At 41.6% G+C, this 19,640-nt stretch overlaps 1 protein-coding gene across 1 annotated transcript; it reads right to left on the bottom strand.

Moving 5' to 3' along the window:
- Positions 1 to 1,155: 1,155 nt before the first annotated feature.
- rdh10.L (retinol dehydrogenase 10 L homeolog) lies at positions 1,156 to 18,690 on the bottom strand. The gene is given in 6 exon segments (NM_001093556.1): positions 1,156 to 2,213; positions 3,045 to 3,176; positions 4,288 to 4,433; positions 4,651 to 4,749; positions 15,052 to 15,290; positions 18,137 to 18,690. Coding segments are annotated over 6 exon segments (1,026 nt in total). The 5' UTR covers positions 18,423 to 18,690; the 3' UTR covers positions 1,156 to 2,089.
- Positions 18,691 to 19,640: the final 950 nt, after the last annotated feature.

The raw sequence follows: 19,640 nt of genomic DNA, 5'->3' as shown, positions 1-19,640 counted from the left end.
TGAATCGGCAACCACATAAGTGCAGGAGCAAGTACTTTAATGTGTTGCATCAATATGAACTCTACATTGCATTCATTTTAGAGTAGCCACACTTGCAGATGCATTTGTAAATGACCCCTTTATAATAGTATCTGTGTTTGAATCCATTAATTGCAATCTTATGCACTAGCAGTCTATAATTTGAGAAAATCCCCGATATCATACAGTGGTTTAAAGTGTCCTGGATGTGAGCACAAGAGATACATACTGGATTGGTTTTTATCCATTCCTCTCCTTCTTAAAATATACTTAGTCTAGGAGCTCATACCTTATTGCTCCCTGTATGCAGACAGATACAGGGACGCTCGCTTTGGGTGAGTAAACTTTATTTCCATTCTTTGATAAACATGCCACTAATATATAATATAACCAAGTAGAACGCTGTGATGATCCCTTCTGACGACCATCGGTAATCTCAATTTTTCACTCTTAGATAAACATGTCATTTGAGGCTTATTTGCAGATCTGGCGAGGCATGAATAGCGTCCCCGCCTCCTTTCTTATTATTAAAACCAAATCAAGCCCAGCCAGAGATTTTACTCTACCCTGGCAAGACCACACGCGTCTTCTGTACTTAAATTTTGTAGAAATGCCCATCTTAAATAGTGACATATTTAATAATGTTGTCGATAGCTCTTATTATTTCAGCAGTGTAACTCGTGTGCACAGTATGAGTAAAGCTGGCCATAGATGTAAAGAGTTTTAAAAAATCTTTTTGTTATCGTTAGACCAAGCTTATCTTGAAACAATCGTTGAAATGTACGATTTGTCCATCAACTAAAAAGACCATTTCAAGCGATGTTGTCTAGTTGAAGCCAGGAAAACTGAGGGTAGCTGCTGCTTGGCCCTGCAAACAATTAGACAATAGATAGATTTCACTGTGACTGATGAAAATTGTCTAACCTGGCTGATCAATTTTCGTTAGATGCATGATCGTTTGATTCCCGCTAACCTCACGATAATTTGACGGATTGGTTGTATTGCACTAAAATCGGACAAAGAAAAATCTTTGCGTCTATGGGGACCTTAAATCAGGACTTCAGCATTAAAAACATGCAGTTATTTAACACAAGCCGTTGAGAGTGCATGAGAACTCTAGAAAGGTGGTCAGCAAAGTAAAAATCACAAAAAGCTTTATAGTCATTTACAAGAGAATGGTATACATTTAGATACAGAGGTAGAAATTCAGTTTACAATGGTTACTAACTAGTTGCTAAATTCAAGGCACAACTGTAAAATATTTTTTTTGTACAAAACAAAAAAGTGATGTCATTCTACAACACACAAAATTATCTTTACAACTTGTCACATGTACAAATAGAGCAATACCCCCCCTCAAGAGCATCCGTTGAAATCAGATCACAGGAGATTCCTTTTTGCTTTTATTTCCCCCCAGAGTCCACCAACAGAAAGCAGCCGGGATCTCTTCCAATTGCTCTGAAGGCTGGAGAACCATGCAACAATGTGCATGCGGAAATAAGAGTAGGGGTGACAATAAGGAATAAGATACAACCCCTTCCAATTTCAGAGGAGGTGTTAACACTGAATCCATTCTATACAGGCCAAGCAAGTACCAGGGTTGGAGATTCAGTTTTTCTTCCTTAGAAATGTAGACTTTCCATTCAAAAACCTTTAGGTGGGACTATAGTGTTACTTCTAATTTTTATTTATCCTTTTACATAATACATATTAGTGTAACAGTGCATTGAAGAAAAAAAAAAATGGTTTTGAAGGGTTTACTGCCTGTATATTAGTGCTACAGACAAAAAATTATTGCTACATTTAAGCTTCATATATATTTACTGGTCACATTTTTTTTTTTTACAAGTACTAGTCAACAGTGTATAAAAAAAAGTTGAGGGGAGAATAACCACGTGTGCATTACGTTCAGTCCGCACAATGCAGAAAGTGGAATGGTGCTCATGAACAAGTGCCTCTCCCAATCCAGTCGGACTGACAATTATAAAGTTCAGCTGTCAACCAATTAAATTTTAGAACATAAAAAAAAAGGAGGGGGGGGGAGGGAATCAATACTAAATACAAGTAAATGTTAAATTCCATTTTTTGCTTCATTGTTGTTTGTGGCCTGTTTCCTTTGAGCAATAAAAGGGTACATGCACTTGTCCGCTCCCAGGAACCGGTACATGCAGACCACAGCTTCAAATGGCAGGATGCTAAGGGGGGAAAAAAGAGAATCAGAATGGTGCTTAGTAATCATGAACTGGAAAGTCTGCTAAATAGACACAAGTGGTCATTTACTTTAGGTAGGCAAATTATTTTGGGCAAAGCTATCTGGTAAACATCATTTTTTCCCTATTATGCCACAACTGGAAGAGTCAAAGGTAGACATGCAATGAAGCTATTTGAAGTCATTGGCACCTAGTAGGGCACTGCAACGGCAACTGTTTTTTCAGCAACAGTCAGCTGTCGCATTAATGGGGTGGAATTTACAACAGAGCTGTGCAGTCTACTTTCAGAAGTGGTAGCAGTTTCTTACTGTGCTACAGCAGGCAGAAAAGCAGCAAAGCAAATGCCACAAGTTGCCAATCCACTGGCATCCACCCTATTTTGCAGCAGCACCGACACGCAGAGCATCCACCTGGCAGTTTACAGACTTCAGGCTTTAGGATTGATTTAGGCCTGAAAAACAAGAAACTGCCAGGCAGATTCTGAACCCGTCAGTGCTGCTGGAACATGGGGCAAATGACAGCGGGTTGGTGTTTTCTCAGCTGAAAGGTGACAATAGTTTAAGAGAAAAGACTAATAATGGAATACATTGTTTCCAGCTTTATGGGAGACACTCACGTGTCAGACTATTATCACTCGAGTATATGCACCGAGTTTCTTAGCAGTGATCACCTGACCTGCAAGTGGTATGAGCAGGGCCAGATCAATAACGAGAATTCTGCCACTTGCCCACTAATATTGGAAATAACGTGAGCGGCAAAACACTGGCAATTGCCCCATGTACCATTGAATTTCAATTTAAAAGAAAAACGAGTTACCTTTTCATACATGTAACTATGTACATGAGTCGGGGTGTACAGATCATAGGCTGGTCTGTAAGGATGGCTCTCATGGCCTGCTTCACGCAGTAATCTGGTTTCAGGGGTGGTAGGAATGGCTCAATTTCTTTCCTGAAAGAAGAATGTTACATTTAGTTATATTTACACATTCTTGCCTGGTGTCTGTCTTTAGACTTCATAACAGTGATAGAATAACAAAGTGCACCTGGGACAGGGTCGGAATCTCTCAGTGAAGATACATTCCGAAATATGAAATCAACCACATACCATGCCTTTTATTTTTGATAACTTTTTTTTTCGGTCTGGCTCTTGTACCGTGCGTGTATTGAATTTGTTTTTATCAAATGTGTGATGGCGTCTTCCCTCTGCTCATAAAGGGCAGTACCCACCCCACGCAGACTAGGAACTAGAATGCTCTCTGCCAATGCAATGGACCAGTGATTATATATTTTTTTCATAGATAAGAAAGTGCATCTATATAGTGAAAATCTGCTACAATTCCAGCTGGTGATTCCCATTCGTTTGCATTTTATCCAAGTTATAACCTCACAGTTGCTGAGGAATGTCTGGTGCCGAAAACTGCCTGTCACTGTGCTCGCATGGCAGATTCCTGCCCAAAAAAAATTCAAGTGTGCATTTTATTGGGCACTATGTTCAGCAGAAATAATGCTAAGTGACACAGTGAAATTAAGTGGGGAAAAACATAAAATAGTTGCCATCTAAAAGCTGGCGAGTTCATGTAGAAGTCAACAGGAGTTGTATTTTCAAATTTCAAGAAATGTTTTAATTCAAAATTAAGTGGAGATTTTCCAGTTTTTTCTAATTAAAAAAAAAGGCCTTGAAAATGTGAATTTTTAATTTTGTATCTGCTCCTTAGTGCCTTAGTGCCTACTATGTATTGGGAAAAGATGACGATTGAGATATGTATTAAAATGAACATAACCCTGTGTAGAACAGATACCTTTGGATCCACAGATTAAAAGACAACCCAGAAACATAGTAACAACCTGCCGGTGCATTAGATTGAGTTTAATAGGTTAAATTAGTGCGGGAGCATTCGATTTTGAGTTTAATAGGTTAAGGGCTTTCCACTCATTTTTATTCCCGGTGCCCCACTGATTGTATTAATTCTTCATTCTTACTCATACAGCAAAGCATTTTGAAAGGTGAAGACAAAGCTGATAGGTTGGTTAAAAGAACACAGGTGCCGCTGCTTACTAACCTTATTCTGCACCCGCGGAACATGCCAGTATCCACCAGGTAGGGGCAAACCAATGTGGTTTTTATGCCGTCTTTGTCTGAAGCTTTTATCTCGTGGCTAAGAGACTCGTGAAAACCAACAACACCAAATTTGCTAGCACAATAATCCTGTAGGAAACAAGACAGTACAAAGTATGACACAACAGCTGAAGGAGTTCTAGACAATAATCATGATATAATGCAGGGCATGGTAAGTGGACAAGGACTTGATATACTACCTAATGGGTCACAGCAGAGAAACAGTTCTATCATCTTACGAATGCAAGAAAGCATTATGGGTGCAACAGGACGTGAAACAAAACAAATGGATATCAGTGTTACAAACCTCGACTCCTGCCGTGCTGAATAAACCCAATGAACTGGCAACAGAGACAATGTGTCCGTGATTCAGCTCCATCATTTTTGGAAGGAACGCTTTTGTGGTCTACAACAGGAAAAAAGAGAAAGCGGATAAGAGGATTGCTCATGTGTGCCGTTATCTTAGATTCCACAGATGGCAACAAGGAGATTAGCCTGGATGACACAATCACAATTGCGTACAAGCAAGATGCCAATATCCACTCACATTTATCTGCATTTACATTTAATGCCATTTCTGGCAGATACTGATAATTTTAAGATAGCATTTAACAAATAAATACATCCACAAATAATCCACTGTAGTTTACTTGTATGGGAATTTACAACTTCGCATTGTGTGTGAACAGTGTGAACAGCGACCTCTTGGAATTTCAGCTCACTACTGCAACTTCCCCTTACACATCTCTGCGGGCATTTTATTGTTGCACAAAATGCAATTATCTACAGTTATGTATATATAAACAGCAGCAGGCTTCATAAATACAGTAACTGTTCGTGAAGGTCTTGTCATAACACTATTTGATGTGCAACATTTCAATTTAATTTAAGCATTTTTTCCCCCAATCAACCAGCTGTTCCTTTCCTTTGTTTTTGAGAAAATGTTTTGGAAGTCTGTTAGAAAAAAAAAAAATCACATTGAGGAATCACACAAGAAATATTGTTTTAATGGTTTCATCAAGGTATAGCACTTTAAAGTTGGAAGGCTAAATAGATACAAAAGAAAGAGGGAATGACCAAGCACACGGAAATGTTCTCCCATAGTTTTAAAAGGGTTTTGACAGGATTCAGTGATAATTGATAGACAATTTCTCAGTTTTCCTGAAGCAAACAATTTCCTACACCAGTGTTCAATATTTAGTCTGCACTAGAAACCAACTGTTCTGAAATTCTGATTGACTACCAGTTGCTTATTCCTTGAATGAACTGCAATTCCGTCAGTTAAAGCCTGCTTAAAATTGCTTTTTGTAAAGCGAACTGATAGACAAGGCAATAAAGCCTTTATAGAAGTTAGGGCAGAGGTCCCCAACCCTTTTTTTTTTTTTTACCATGAGCCTCATTAAATTGTAAAAAGATGAGGAGCAACACAAGCATCCCTGGTGGTGCCAAATTAGGTCTGTGTTTGGCTATTTAGTAGCCCCTATGTGGAGCGGCAGCCTACAAGAGGATCTGTTTGAAAGTACACCTTGTTATTAATGCAACCAAAAGTTGCCCCCAAGCCAGGAATTCAAAAAGAAGCACCTGCTCTGAGACCACTTGGAGCAACCGCCAAGGGGTCGAGGAGTAACATGTCGCTCACGGGCCACTGTGGGGATCACACTTAGGGAAAGCAAAGTACATTAAGATCTTCATTCTTCTATTTTACTTCTCCATATGGAAATAATATGGTGTAGAAAGGTCTTTAAGGTGATAGCTGCTGTTTATCCACAGTAGGTAGGTAACTGGAAACTTGTGCACATTCTTTAATGCTATTCAGTGTGTGAACTGAACCCTGGTGCATTATATTGCTCAGTGTTTTCTTGCAACTGCACAGCTCTTATACAAAACAACATTCTGCATGATATTCTGTGTGTGTATGGTGGGAGATGACCCCCATTAAAACAACAATGCATCTTCAACAGAATTTATTGGGCTTATGCTGAACACCATGGAGGTGGGCAACCTGAGCAATGATTTAGTCATTAAGAAAGCAGGTATATGGTGTATAGCCGGCTTGAGTTCTTTCTTTGGGTTGAAAATGTATGCCAAGTAAATATGTGTGTGCTGACTTTGTTGGAAATATTATACAAAGTTATACCTGCACTAGAATGAGGTATACAGAGACCCAGGCAGGACAGATGTAACACTGAGGTGACAGCCCTGCTCTCTATAAACGTTTACAAGAGATATATATTTTAATGAATAAATACAAACGACTGCAGCGAGTGTTGGCCCAGACAGTTACATGGAAATGTGGTGTTCTCGCAAACAGGCCAAGAAAAACAGGTAGTTTTCAGATCTCTTTGCACTTTATAAAAGATTCCCCCCACCCAGTAATTCTTTGATGCATACTTAATTTCTGGCCAACAAGATTATCACTGTGTCCCCTGAAATAAAATCTGCTGTAATTTCTGACTCTATGGGTGCCAAATGCTGAGCACAGAGTAATCATTGTAATTTAATCAACAGACTCCTGAGAACCATCTTGTGTTTGCTTAAGCCCAAACAAAGTTCTGTGATCGCTTTATGTTCTTCCTTCCAGCACAGCTTCGGTCGCGACACCGGCCAACTCCGGAACAAAGAAGGAAAAGGGGGAAATAAGGGGGGAAATAAGCAAACATTAAACGTGTGGAGGAGAAGCAGGACTCCGATCTCTTCACCTGATTTAGGGGTGGATTGGAAGAGGACACCCATATAGTTGTAGTCTATAACCATTTCCACGTGTTCTTTTCGCAAAGCAGGTGCTGAGTAACTATTGCTGGGCGCCTGACTATTATGCAGAGATAGAAATTGGTTCAGACAGACAGATGGCAAACACTGAATTAGCTCAGACCTTCGATAATGCCCTTTTCCATACTGTGAAAATTTGGTTTTGAAAATCCCCTATTTTGTGCACACAATGAACCTCATTCTATTATAATTTCCATGAAGGGAGCTCTACGGCAAGTTCCATGACATGTATTTAAATTTCCTTATGCCGCCACGTCTGTTTAAGGTTAATTCTAGTGCCACACCTGGTTTGATGCATGGCATAATACCACAAACTCACCTGCCAATTATGCAGATATTTGTACACAAGAACAACGTTGGGCCATGCTACATTAAGCACAGGACACCTGCCTTCCTCCATTATATGGAACATTTTGCTGTAAAGCAGCCAACTCTAAAGATTGATGACAAAATTTGTGCATTGCCGAATTATCTGGAACATGTTCCACCGGTGTAAGGGAATCGGTGCCAAAACTGTAATGATTTGATTAAAGGAGAAGGAAAGGTTAAAACTAAGTAAGCATTATCAGAAAGGTCCATCTAAATATACCAGTAAACCCCCAAAGTAATGCTGCTCTGAGCCCCCTGTCAAAAGGAACACTGCATTTCTTTCCTTCTATTGTGTACTCATGGGCTTCTGTATCAGACTTCCTGCCTTCAGCTTAAATCTCATTGCCCTGGGCAAGAGCATGCTCAGTTTGCTCCTCTTCCCCCGCCCCCCTCCCTTCTCTGCTGTAATCTGAGCCCAGAGCAGGGAGAGACTCGGGCAGGAAGTGATGTCACACCATGTTAATACTGCAGCTCCTATCCTTAACAAACAGAGAGTTTCTAGAGCTTTTTACTCAGGTATGGTAAAACATTCTACAGAATAAATATAGCATTCTAGCTTGCACTATTGCAGCTAATCTATTGGAAATAAAATGCCTCCGTAGCTTTCCTTCTCCTTTAAGACATTAAATTAAATGATTTTGGCAGTGGACCTTTCTCTATCTATCTATCTATCTATCTATCTAGGTCCTACTATTATCTCTATCTATATAGCAAGGTCCTGATATTATAAATGTGTAAGGATAAAAGTGGCAACACAACGTATAAAGATTTATGATAATAACTGACCTGTGTACCCAAAAGTCTCACTGTTTATTCCCACCCTGCTTTAACATTTAGCTTACTTATTTCATTAAGTGTACAAAAACACACGCACTTAGATGGAAATGTGTTAAACCAAACAAGCATTTACATGTCACTTCATAGCTTTTGGTAATTGGTTCTCAACATTTCTTGTTTATGGCAAATTAACTTTCAACAGTCTAGCACTTCTTCCCAAAATTCTTTAGCGCTTTTCTCTGGGTGCTTTCACTGAAAGGAGAGCTTTAGCCGCACAAAGGCCTGCCACAGCTGTGGTGTCAAAATAAATTAGGCGAAAGGAAAGCAAACACGGAGATAAGGAAATAACGTATTGTGAACAATAGGCACTTTCATAATTACATTTTTTAGGATAATGACTTTTAAAGCCAGATTAACAAGCCCCCGTTTCTCCCCTGCTTTGTTTAACCTTTCTGCCACCTGGTACTTCAACTGCTCAGAATGATACAACTCCCTTTCTTTCTAAGGGTGATCTGGAAAATCAGCAACATAAGCAAAATATTCAAATTATTAAAGACAAAGCAGGCCAACCAATCATTTCTCAAGTTCTATAAAGTGCACTTTAGTGTGGGAATCTCTCATACCAGTGCATCCCACCAGAGGAGCCTATCTATGCATCAGATAAAAAAAAGGAACTTTATGAATCCACAGTGGAGCACTTTTCAAACTTAAGACACTAAAATGGTGTATCATTAGAAGTAAATGTTTATTCATTTGAAAAATATATAGCTTTCCCTGATCACTGATGCAAAATAGAATGTGCAGCCCTTAAATAGTCAGGGCTCACAAGTGAGGATCCCAATATCTTCCTTGCCCATCACACTGTAACCTACACATAAAGGGGCAGACTTTATTAAAGTTTTCATTGTGAGGCAACTTCACGCGACTTTCGGAAAACCGAAGAGACGATTATGTCATCCCACAGACAATTCACATTCTTGCTGGTCGGAAGGCATTTCAGGAAGATTAGTCGGCCGCAGTAGCAAAGATTAACCGCAGGGGACTAAATCTCCCAATGTGCCACAACCCTAAAACATAGAGGCAGATTCACTAACCGGCAAAAAGTCGCCACCCATTGTCACACTTCACCAGGTGAAAATTAGTTCAGACAACGCTAATTAACTAAAATGTGGAGTCTTGTTGTGGGCGTCGAACGCGGGCGACTTTTCGCTAGCGTTACTTCGCCAATGCGAGCAATTCAAAGACAAGATGCGCTAGCGTTCATTTCTGCCTAGCGAAAATTCACTAGATGTCTTGCGATAAGGTTAATTTGCATACGGTGGAAAATTTAAAGTTAAATGGACGTCTTTATGTTGCAGCAAATACATTACATTTCCACTGTTAATTACACACGTCCAGGGAACCTTAATAAAGACAATAGAGTTGTTATAATGCCCTACACATGAGCCCACTGTATAATTAATGCTTCATATGTTAGAAAATGTATGGGGGGAACCGGTTACCAAAAAAAAAAAAAAAAAAAAAAAAAAAAAAAGGACTTTTGCAGGCTATCACTCTGAAAAAAGGAAAAGACGCCAGCGTTTTTTGAACTTAGATGCTTTTTCCACTTAAGAATATGATGTAAGTAAAAAAAGATTAAGGAAGATCTATGTACTCCAGTGCCCTTCGTCTGGTCTGAGCTGATGAAGGCAAGTCTGGCGAAAGAGGTTAACGTTCAGTAAAATCTGCATTTTAGTGAATTTGTGGAGTAACGTCCATTCGCCAGAGCGAATTGTCACCTGGCAATAGAGTGCGAGTGAGCGCTAGCTCCGATCTCTTTCGTTAGCGAATTGGCGCCTGCGCCCGTTAGTAAATCGGCGATGTCCCTGCGGGCGGTAACGTTTGCCACTTCGCCCTTTAGCAAATCTGCCCCTTAATCTGAGCAGGGTCTCTATAAAACACACTACTAGTGCAACAATAGATCAATCCCAGCAGATTTTTTACCCCTAACAAATTTAGAGAAACAAAAGCCATACACGCCATCTTTTTTTTTTAAAATAACTTGCACTACCCACCCCATAAGCCCTGGGTTTACGGTAGGTCTTCACTTTATGTTGCGGGCTGAAGATCTTTTACAAAAATGAGAATACCCTGCCAGCTAAGAGATGCTTCTTGCCTATTAATTTATGAATTCCCTTTATGATGACTGTTACAGCAGATTTAAAATAAATAAAGAAATGAAAGCCAGGGAACTGTGTTAAGGCCTAATTAGTGTTGAGGTGACATGTAGCAGACACCAAATTTACACAAACAATGTGAAGATGTAAAATGTCATTTAACAAGAAGCCACATGTGCTTTACAGGTCTCCTACTGAGGTTAAAGGCAGCAAGAGAGAGGTAAAAAGGAATAATATGTGCAGATTTAAGGAAACACGAGTATATTCATGTGTGTGCGTTGCTAGGACATGTCAGGTCAGACATTGTAACTTTAAGACTTGTGTGTACCCCTTATAGGTTGTGTCAAATATCCCTCACCACCTAAAATGAGAAGTGAGCTTCCATAAAAAAAAAAAAAGCTCTTTTTTTGAACCATGATGGCCAGTATACTAGACAAATATGTACTTCCTAGTCACCTGTAAATTATATAAGTCAAAGTATTGTTACTAATTCCCCTACTATGGTTCGGTTTGTGGATCAGTATGAGAAAAAGACAGCTGGTACCAGGGCGATAAACTCATTTGACCCAGCCTTGTTCAGTAGAATAATAAATACTATGGAATTCCAAAACTGAGCCACCTGAATGATCTTGTGTGATAATAAGCAGGCCTAATCTACAAGTGGTGGGCCATTGCCAAGCCATGAGTAATGCAACAAGCTGCCGTGGCCAAAACCCTAACAAAACAGCATTCTCTTGTGACGGAAAGACAGAAAATGATTTACAGCCACAAAGTGTGCATGGTGGACATGCCAAAGGATGACCATGGCATTACTCTGCCAGCCATGAGCTCATGAAACATTTGACAAAGAATTACAATGAAAAATAGATTGCCAAATAAAAGGCTCTGCCATTTATGAGGGGTTTTGAGTACAGGTTCTTTCATACATCTTAGTTAAGGATGAAGTTTTTTACAAAAGAAGATGTCAGCTTTCTTGACAGTTACAAAAGGTCGGATCTTTAACGTCAAATAAATACAGTCATTCATAGGGGGTTTTAGTTTAGCATTAAGGGGAGTGCTATAGGTGGAGAACCCACACATTGAAACTGGGCTTGATTGGCTCTACTTGTAACAGCCAATGCCCCTTCCTGAACTCTTTGAAGGAACCAAAGCTAATGCCAAACCAACCCACCTGTCCAGGGACTGTTACTTGTTTAAGAGGCCCACGAGCTAATCCAAATATCTAACTCATCTACAGGACTATTTCAAGTGATAATGGAGAATGTGTCCCTGGTATGCCTGGCATAAAAATTCTATGGCATCCATGGGTATTGGTATTATCCAACTCTTCACCAATTAACATTCGGGTCATAATCTCACACAATAGACAAATTGAAGTCTTATTTTACATAATGCCATTGTCTGGGTAGGGCTAGAAATTGTAGCCAATGTTGACACGCAACTTGATTGCAGATTAGTACTCCATTGAGGTGGTAAAGTCATACCAGATTTAAGAAGTTGATGTTTTAACTAGAGCATAGTGATTGTGGGTTAGCATTGAGGGGGGCAGTGTCACGGCGATTAAGCATCCGCAAGAGAACGTGCATTTATTACAGCTATGTCAGTCTGGAGTCGATATGAAGTCATTACAGCATGGCGTGCAGCTGCTGGGAGAAAATGTGGCTTTATTAAATGAGCTAGTAACCGGTGGAATTGGCCGCATGCAGGCTGCAGATGGCTTTCGTCACAGGAGGTGCTAGATGACATTGGGAGAAGCTTGTAGACATCTGTGTTTTGCCCAGCGGAGTAAATTCATTATATTTCACAAATGTACGTCAGTTTCCTCTCATTTGGGAGAATAAGATCCTTAAAGACCAGTGCTAAAGTGACATATGGTTTGCGGTCATGGGACCCCAGCAGCGGAAATAAGTTATGTTTCACTGACACACACTTGTGAAAAATTCACAGACTAAGACCTTGCTCCTTCTTTTATTTGGGGGGGGTCGGCAAGGGGGACGTCAAGGAGAACACGGAGAAATGAACCATTCATTATGTTCTAAAGAATCCTATTCAGTGTTGTACAATTTCCAACCACACAAGTCAATAACAGTTCTTAAAGTCTAATCAGTATTTGCAGGTTATTTCGGCATTAGACGTTTAGCTCACAGAGCTACAACTCTGGCTTTTCATTGCTTTTACAAGCAGAGGCTACAAATGGCAGCAATCAACAAAAACCTGACAGTAATGCTTTGGGTAATAACCAGGGTTGAGTTCCTTTGGCGCTACCCAATACTTTCCGTGGGAAGCTATCAGAGTAGAACAGTAAAGAACAGTGAAACTGAAAGCATTTTCACTCTACACTTGATCCGACCTCTTTGATACTTTGGAGGAGGCTTAGGAAGAACAGTGGCTTTTTTTAGGCCTCAACTACTGAGGCTTGAGGGGGCTACCGTGTCTCTACTACTACTATTAGATAATATCTAGATATTCTTTATCCCATAGAATTTAGCATCATCTCCTAGTGGGGCTGCTTCTTTGTGTATTCCAAAATCCCACTAGGTGGAGCCAGTGCACCAATGTGAACAAGCTAATGAAAAGGAGCAATAAAAAAAAACCCATTATAGTTATTCTGCGTGTAAGCAGGAACCCCATAAGGGAATGCCTGGGAGTGGCAATATTGCACCCACCCATCCTCCCTAAGTTACAATATAAAAGAGGAACTCAGTATTAATATCACACTGGCAGTTTGTGTCCCATGTATTTGCTGTTATTCAATCATTGGGTTTGCCCACAGCTATTAAACCAGCCAGGGAATGCATCTATATTAATGTGCAGCGCATAAAAAGACAAAATAACCATATTGGTGGGAGCCAAGTAACCTGCAATTATTGCAGAACTTTAAACTCCCACATCCACTCCCATTACATTCTACTAATCCATACATCCATCTTAGGGACCTTTACCAGAGTTGGATCCGCCAGTTAAAGAATTTAGGAATTTTCTTAAAGCCCCCCCCCCACTCTTTTGTTACTTATCAAATGATTGTAGGGCTTCTAGCCAGCTCTCTAGTACTCCAGCCTTTGCTCACATGAATCCAGCCAACAATAACCTCTGCCATGTTCCAAGAAAGCCTTATCACATGCTCTTTGCTACCTCTAGAGGCGATCCCTATCCATTCATATAGGATAGGAAACACAAATGGGCAGGGACTGAAAATAAACCCTGAACAGGGTCTCCATTCCTAAACTGGAATTTCTTAACCAGTAACAGAACTGTTTTTAAGCAATTAATACTTTTGGCTCTGTCTTGATTGTACTAAATACCTACAATGAACTCACTACATGGGTTACTAAGGGCAGGGGCACACAGGCAGATTCGGGGAGATTTAGTCGCCTGGCGACTAATCGCCTCTTCTTCGGGGCGACAATCACTCCGAACTGCCTTCCCCCGGCTATAATGAGAAACCGCCAGAGCAATGGCACATGCGGTGCTTAGATTTCCGAAGTTGCCCGAAGTTGCCTCACGAGGAAACACTGGGCAACTTCGGAAATCGAATCGCCGCGTGTGCATTGCCGCAGGTGATTTTTCATTTAGCAGGTGGAAGGCAGTTCGGGGAGATTGTCGCCCCGAACAAGAGGCGATTAGTCGACAGGCGACTAAATCTCCCCAAATCTGCCCGTGTGCCCCTGCCTTAAGACAAGGGTTCATTTAAACACAACAGAAAGATGAATATACATGCTATGGGGACAGCTTCCATTAGGGCCCAGGTGTGGTTTAATGAGCGCATCCCTAATGGCGTTGTGCAACCCACTAATGGGAGGCTGGCATACTACACACGTACATTAATCATCACCACAAGTTGATGGGTGCATGTGTGGGTGCAGGTACCTTTGTTAATGGCATTGTATAGACAAATACACTTACCAGCGAGAAATTATTTGAGAGTCAATGTTTTAACGCATTCAAATGCCCACCTGTCACCTCTGATTAACTAAATAATAAAGTAACCATATGGACACAATATACAAATGGCAGTTTCATCACCTATCAGGGCACAGATTAGTGATGGGACAAAGAGGATTATAAAGTGCAGCCGTGTTCTGGGTTCTGAATGTATTCATTAGCTGCAGCGGACGTGTCCATGTTTAGGAATTCTATAGGGGAATGTCATAAAAGTCGCAAAGAGAAAAATCTGTTGCACAAATAAGAATAAAAATTCTCATTTTGCAATGTAATAGTCTTCCTTGAACGGCTATTTCATTGTGAATTTAAATTGTGCACTTTTAAGAAGTGAAGGTGTAGCAAACTATTTTTACAGTAAGAATTTTGATTACATTCCAACACGCATCTATGCTGGCGCTCCCCACAAATGCGCATAAACCCAACTGGGTTAAAAGTTCCCAAAGCCCTTATAATTCAAAATTTCTGTCAAACTTTTTATTTTGCAAAATAGACCAGAATTTACGGTCCGACTTCTCTATTTTACTAAGGCAACCATGGGCTATATAAAGAGATGAACTGTAGGGCATAAAATGATTGCGTTTCGTGAATCTGCATTCTATGGTTGGCACAAAAAAGCAGAGAAGTACAGAGATCCATTTTTCCCCAAGACAGAGGTAAGAATCAGAACAGGAGACATAGCAGCAAAGTGTGCTTACCCAGAAGTGCGCATGGCAGTTCACCATCATAGTCCTCTCAATAAGCTCGTCGGGACACTCGAGAAGGTGGTGCCCAGAGACCACCCCGGCATTATTGAGCAGAAGATAAACATCTCCAACTTCCCGGCGGACTCGCTCAGCAGTTGAATAAACACTCTCTCGCTTGCCTACATCACACGTATATGTATAGACTTGAAGATTGCAGCACGGCAGAACTTCTTCCTCTGCAGAACTGTTGGCTAAGGACAAACACGAAAGAGAGAAGGGGGGGAAGCTCCATTAAAAAATAAATAAATCTGCGATGAGCAAGTGTGATCTCTTCCAAACATGAAACCAACTGACAGAGCCTGATGAGTTTAGTATCTATATGCAGTACAGGTATGGGACCTGTTATCCAGAATTCTTGGGACCTGGGGTTTTCCGGATAACAGATCTTTTCGTAAATTGGATCTTTATACCTGAAGTCTTCTATAAAATCATGTAAACATGACATAAACCGAAATAGGCTGTTTTTGGTTCCAATAAGGATTAATTATATCTTAGTTTAGATCAAAATCTTTTTTTATTATTAGAGAAAAAGGAAATCATAAAGAAACATTTGGATTCTTTAGATAAAATGTTGTCTATGGGAAATGGCCTTTCTGTAATTCAGAGCATTCTGGATAACTGGTTTCCGGATAACGGATCCCATACCTGTATATGCATGGAAATGAATTAGGAAAGTGTACAGATAAGGAGGATATACTGTACTTTGAGCTACATGATGTTCAAAGGGCAGGTATGGCCATTACTTGCCTAAAACCTAAATCTTTTGCGCTCAGGATTCTTTATTTAGCAAATCAGAAGGGGTTAACTGACGCTTCTTTACAGAACACAATCCAATGCAAACAGTCGCTGTACTTTGTTCATTAGGGACAAATGCTGCTACTAACAATATTGAATTGAACACAAGGCAAATAGATGTTGGTGCAGGCAAAATCTACACCTATTTGACCCAGTATGTCCATACACATACAGCACGTTAGATCTATATATCACACACACTGTATATGGTACCAATGAGCAGCACAACCAAAGTACAATTAACCGTTTGCATTGGATGGTGTTCTATGAAGAAGCTACAAGCTCAGCAGTCAGCAGTCTTCACACTTGTTAACCACTTTCCACTTGCCAAAAATAATCCTGAGCGAAAAAAAAAATCCTAGAGACCTCCAGTCAGGCGGTACAGCTCTAATATCAGTCACATGAAAATAGGAGGAGGATTAATAGGGGGGTTTAGGGAATTAAGAGATAAAATGTTATGGTCTGTGACAAATGGACTCTGTGTTTGAAACTAGTTGTCAGAAGGACCACAACACACAGAGTTTTGTGGTGATAAAATTGCAGGTGCAGTGTTGTAAAGTGTAGCACCAGCGGGTTCAACTTTCTACAAGCAGGTCTGTGCAAGCATACAGTACATAAACAGCATACAGGACTAAACTGACTAATGATGGAACTTGTAGTAGAGCAACACAAGAACCAATTCAGCAATGGTTCCCACCTGGTTCTCCCAGCCAAACAAAAATCCCTTAAAGGGAATGTCAACCCAGAAAATATTTTTTTGCCTAATAAAAGAAAACATAATTCTAAGCAACTTTGCAATATGCACACATAACATAAGCTGATTAACAGACTTGTGGGAACTAAGGGGCAGATTGACTAAACGCTGAATTTGCGCTAGCGTCCGATTCACTCACATCACAACACTTCGCCAGGCGTAGATTCGCCAGGAGAACGCTAATTCACTAAAATCTGAAGTTGGGTCCAGGGCGCTGAACGCTGCTGAAGTTTCGCTATCGTTACTGCGGCAAGCAAAGCGAAGTTGCGCTAATGTTGCCTAATTTGCATACGGCGGGAATTTAAAGTTGAATGGACGTATATGTTGCAGCAAATACATTACACTACACAAGCCTGGGAAACCTTAATAAAATAGAGTTGTTATATTTCCCTACACATGAGCCCAGTGGATTTACAATCTTTTGCAGCCTATCACCCTGAAAAAGGAAAAGTCGCCAGCGTTTTTTGAGACTTAGAAAAATCTTCAACTATTTTTGAGGAAGTCCTATCTACTCTTTTGCACTTTGCCTGGTCTGAGGTGGCGAGGCAAGTCTGGCACAAGAGGTAACGTTCAGTAAAATCCACATCTTAGTGAATTTGCGTAGTTTCATCCCTTCGCCAGAGCGCAACTTCGCCAGGCGTAAGGGAGCAAATTACCGCTAGAGTCTATCTCCTTCGCTAGCGAAGTTACGCCTGAGCCTGTTAGTAAATCAGCGAAGTAACGAAATAACGTTATGCTGGCCAATTTTCCCTAACGTTAGTCACTTCGCCCTTTAGTAAATCTGCCCCTTTTGCAACATTGTTTAAAAAGTAACAACCAGGAGTTAAGCAAATTCAGCTTTCAATAGCAACTGTTTTTACAGATAAACATTTTAGTGATTTTAAAGTTAATACATTTCTATTGTAAAGTTGCTTCAAATTATGTTTTGCACTTTTTCACTGCAGTAAAGACTTTTAAAAGTATATAGTCAGGGGGTATCACTACAGTTTGGGCTTTTGTGGGAATCTGATTGGTCTGTCCACACTTTAAACAGAACTGGAGGGTGTGATGGGAGATACCAACCCAGACCCACATATATACAGACTCGGTGGACTCGAGATTTGAGTTTTAGCCCCCAAAACACACACACTATATGAAGAGAATGAAATATTAGCCATTGACATCTGGGTTCTGTTTAAGAAACTGGCTAGCAATTGGTTGGCAATATATTCAGAGCCCCCAGTAGAGAAAAAGGGTTTTTTTAGACAAGAGAGACCCCACATAACTCAGCAGCACAAATATACAGAGAAGTGCAGTTCCCCTAGGGCTAGAATCACTGATATAAATAAATATGTGTGTGTGTAAAACAACCCGGTGCCCCTGGCAAATGCTCTTTGGACCCTGGAGCTGTACTGCCCATAGATCTCCCGGTGAAAGTCACAGACGGCCGCTAGCCTGCCTGTAACTCAATGGCATCCCTGGTGTCTGTCCTGTGCCAGGTGTTCTTACCCCTCCGCGCCGAGTCCTCCGCCTCCAGTTCCCGGTAAATGTTCCGCACCATCTCCGCCGTCTCCTCGTTACTCTGGGAGTTGATGTCCCACAGGACCAGCTGGGCACGGCGCCGGGCAAACTCCAGGGCAAAGAGACGTCCCAGGCCGCTGCCAGCCCCGGTGATCAGACACACCTGACCGGCCACACTCTTGTCCTTGGGGCGCAGCAGCCACTTGCCCGCGGCCAGTACGAAGGCCCATAGGACCCTGAAAGTGACCAGGAAGAACTCGAGCACTATGTGCATGGCGGGGGCACTCGGATCTAAAGGGGCACAGGAGTTTGCGCTCTGGATCACAACTCGACCGACTTGCGACTGATTCCTGCGGCTCCGGACACAAGCGCTCTGAGTGCAGACAGTGGATCAGACTGGTGCCCCCACTCTCTCCCCCATGTCCCGCTTGGGTGACTCAGATAAGAACACACGGGACAAGGCACGAGGATGGACAGTAAGTTCCGTGCGGCTACAGAACTGCTCCTCCCGTGATCTCCCCCAAACCGCTGCCAACTTAACCCTAGAGATGTGGGGCCCGGATACTGCATGTTGTGCCCCGGCACCGCGCTATATACCCGCAGCCCAGCCTGGAGGTACAGTACGCCCCGCCCCCTGACATATGGACGCGCTGAGAACACACGGGTAGGCGGGGCATACAGCACAAGGCTAAAGGCGAGGGGAGGAGCCGGGCTTTTAACCCTTGCGCTGCTTATTACACGAGGTGGTGGAAACGTGAGTCTCAGGCACAGAAAAGTATAGAAGCAGCCTGCGCACTGGGGCAGACAACTATCCTGTTTCAAGCCACCCTTTAAATGTAACATCTGCTTCCCCCCAGTCTGATTATAAGGCTACAGAAATAATTGCACTACAGCAGCCAAAGAAACGTGCCAGTGCTCAACTCCCCCCATACCCAGCAAGGGTTGCCACCTTGCCAGTGACTAAACCTAACAAAGGGGGCGGGGCAGATAGCATTGGGGGTGGGGCAGTGATGTTGGGGTAGGCATGATGTCATCAGATGATGTCAGTGGAGCTATGATGTCGGGCAGGGTTAGTGCATCACTTAGATGCAGGGCCGCCATTAGAAATCATGGGCCGTACAACAACATTTTTGGGGGCGCCCTGGGCCCCAAGGCCCGCCCACATCTCGCCCACACCACAGTTAAAAGACCACACAGACATCAGCGCTAAAAAAGGTAACCCCCCCCCACACACACAAGTTATAAAAAGCTATTGATGGTCAGTCGCCCCTTATAAGTTAAAAAAAACTGTGGCGCAAGGGTCCCCCATAAAAGTTTTTGTTAAAAAAAATTGCTAGTCAGGGGCCCCCTTCAAGTTAAAAAAATAATTGGTGACCAGGGCCCCCCTATTAGTTAAAAAAACAAAAAAACTTTGGCACCAGGGCCCCCATAAAAGTTTTTTTTAAAACATTGGTGCCAGGGCCCCCCTTACAAGTGAAAAAAAAATTGGGGC

Source organism: Xenopus laevis, chromosome 6L (assembly GCF_017654675.1).
Source record: "Xenopus laevis strain J_2021 chromosome 6L, Xenopus_laevis_v10.1, whole genome shotgun sequence".
NCBI lineage: Eukaryota > Metazoa > Chordata > Amphibia > Anura > Pipidae > Xenopus > Xenopus laevis.
Note: the sequence above shows the minus strand (reverse complement) of the source record. Positions and strands in the feature narration are given on the sequence as shown.